The sequence below is a fragment of the Manacus vitellinus genome, unplaced genomic scaffold (genome assembly GCF_001715985.3).
Source record: "Manacus vitellinus isolate BGI_N305 unplaced genomic scaffold, ASM171598v3 scaffold_265_pilon, whole genome shotgun sequence".
NCBI classification, from domain to species: domain Eukaryota; kingdom Metazoa; phylum Chordata; class Aves; order Passeriformes; family Pipridae; genus Manacus; species Manacus vitellinus.
Window position 1 is genome coordinate 3,519 of NW_021939925.1, and position 1,992 is coordinate 5,510.

At 61.6% G+C, this 1,992-nt stretch overlaps 1 protein-coding gene across 1 annotated transcript in view; it reads left to right on the forward strand.

Annotated features, from left to right (window-relative positions):
* The window catches only part of SENP1 (SUMO specific peptidase 1), a gene marked incomplete at both ends in the record, with an annotated part of 15,001 nt that overhangs the window by 2,714 nt on the left and 10,295 nt on the right, over window positions 1-1,992 (forward strand). The window contains 2 exons of the mRNA XM_029960306.1: window positions 940-1,095; window positions 1,841-1,972. Of these exons, the coding sequence (XP_029816166.1) occupies window positions 940-1,095; window positions 1,841-1,972 (288 nt within the window). The remainder of the gene's footprint in view (window positions 1-939; window positions 1,096-1,840; window positions 1,973-1,992) is intronic.

Here is a 1,992-nt window from a genome sequence, read left to right on the forward strand (position 1 = left end):
CTGGATCATCCAGTCCCAACTCCTGGCCCTGCACAGGACCCCCCAAAATCCCACTCATCCCACTGGATCATCCAGTCCAACTCCTGGGCCTGCACAGGACCCCCCAGAATCCCCCTCAGCCCAAAATCCCAACTCCTGGCCTTGCACAGGACCCCCCAAAATCCCTCTTATCCCCAAATCCCAGCTCCTGAGAGTGTTATCCCAACATTCCTGGAGCTCTGCCAGCCTTGGGGTCCCGTCAGTGCCCGACCTCCCCCTCATCCCAAAATCCCCCCTCAGTTTTCCCCCCGTGGTGAGGGGGGTGAATTCCATAAATCCCGTTCAGCTGGTGGGGTGGATCCCTGAATCCCTTGATCCCTGGGTGGATCCTTCAATCCCTTGATCCCCGGGTGGGTCCCTGAATCCCTCAATCCCTGGGTGGGCCCCTGAATCCCTCGATCCCTGGGTGGATTCCCTCGATTCCTGTGTGGATCCCCGGATCCCTGGGTGGATCCCTCGATCCCTGGGTGGAACCCTGGATCGATCCCTGAATCCCTCGATCCCTGGGTGGATCCCTTGATCCCTCGATCCCTGGGTGGATCCCTGAATCCCTCGATCCCTGGGTGGGCCCCTGAATCCCTCAATCCCTGGGAGGGTCCCTGAATCCCTCAATCCCTGGGAGGGTCCCTGAATCCCTCTGTCCCTGGGTGGATCCCTGAATCCCTGGGTGGGTCCCTCAATCCCTCTGTCCCTGGGTGGATCCCTCGACCCCTGGGTGGATCCCTGAGTCCCTCTGTCCCTGGGTGAATCCCTGGATCCCTGGGTGGATCCCTGAATCCCTGGGTGGATCCCTCGGTCCCTGGGTGGATCCCTCAATCCCTGGGTGGATCCCTCAATCCCTGGGTGGATCCCTCAATCCCTGGGTGGATCCCTGCATCCCTCGCCCCCGGCTGTCTCCAGAGGCTGCAGGAGCGGGAGCAGGCGGTGCCGGAGCGGGTGGATCTCAACCTGCGGGTGCCTCTGGAGAAGGAGATCCCGGTGACGGTGGGGCCGGAGGAGAAGGAGGAGGATTCCAAGGGCCCCGAGGGAGAGGAGGAGTTCCCAGAGATCACTGAGGTTGGTGACACACCCACACAGGGATTTAGGGACAGCACCCAGTTTGGATCCCCCTGGGATCGGTTGGGTGTGGGTGGAAAAGCAGGAATTCTCCTCGCCAAAGTTCCACGTTCGGTTCCTTTTCCCCAGCCTGGTTTGGATCCTCCTGGGATCAGTTGGGTTGAGCCCAGGAATTCCCTGCCTTGTTCCACGTTCAGTTCCTTTTCCCCAGCCTGGTTTGGATCCCCCTGGGATCACTGGGAGCCTTGGGGCTGGGCCAGAGGGACGGGAAGGGCCCTTCCCAGATCTGGGTGCTCCTGCAGGAGATGGAGAAGGAGAACCCTTGGATGGGTTGGGTTGGAGCCTTGGGGCTGGGCTGGAGGGTCGGGAATGACCATTCCCAGATCTGGGTGCTCCCCCAGGAGATGGAGAACCCTTGGATGGGTTGGGAATGGCCCTTCCCAGATCCGGGTGCTCCCCCAGGAGATGGAGAAGGAGAACCCTTGGATGGGTTGGGTTGGAGCCTCGGGGCTGGGCTGGAGGGTTGGGAATGGCCATTCCCAGATCTGGAGATGAAGAACCCTTGGATCAGTTGGGTTGGAGCCTTGGGCTGGGCCAGAGGGTCGGGAATGGCCATTCCCAGAGCCGGGTGCTCCCCCAGGAGATGGAGAAGGAGAAGGAGAACCCTTGGATGGGTTGGGTTGGAGCCTTGGGGCTGGGCTGGAGGGTCGGGAATGGCCCTTCCCAGCTCCGGGTGCTCCCCCAGGAGATGGAGAAGGAGATCAAGAGCGTGTTCCGGGGCGGGAACCAGGACGAGGTGCTGAGCGAGGCTTTCCGGCTGACCATCACCCGCAAGGACATCCAGACCCTCAACAACCTCAACTGGCTCAACGACGAGGTCAGCGGGAACACCGGGAA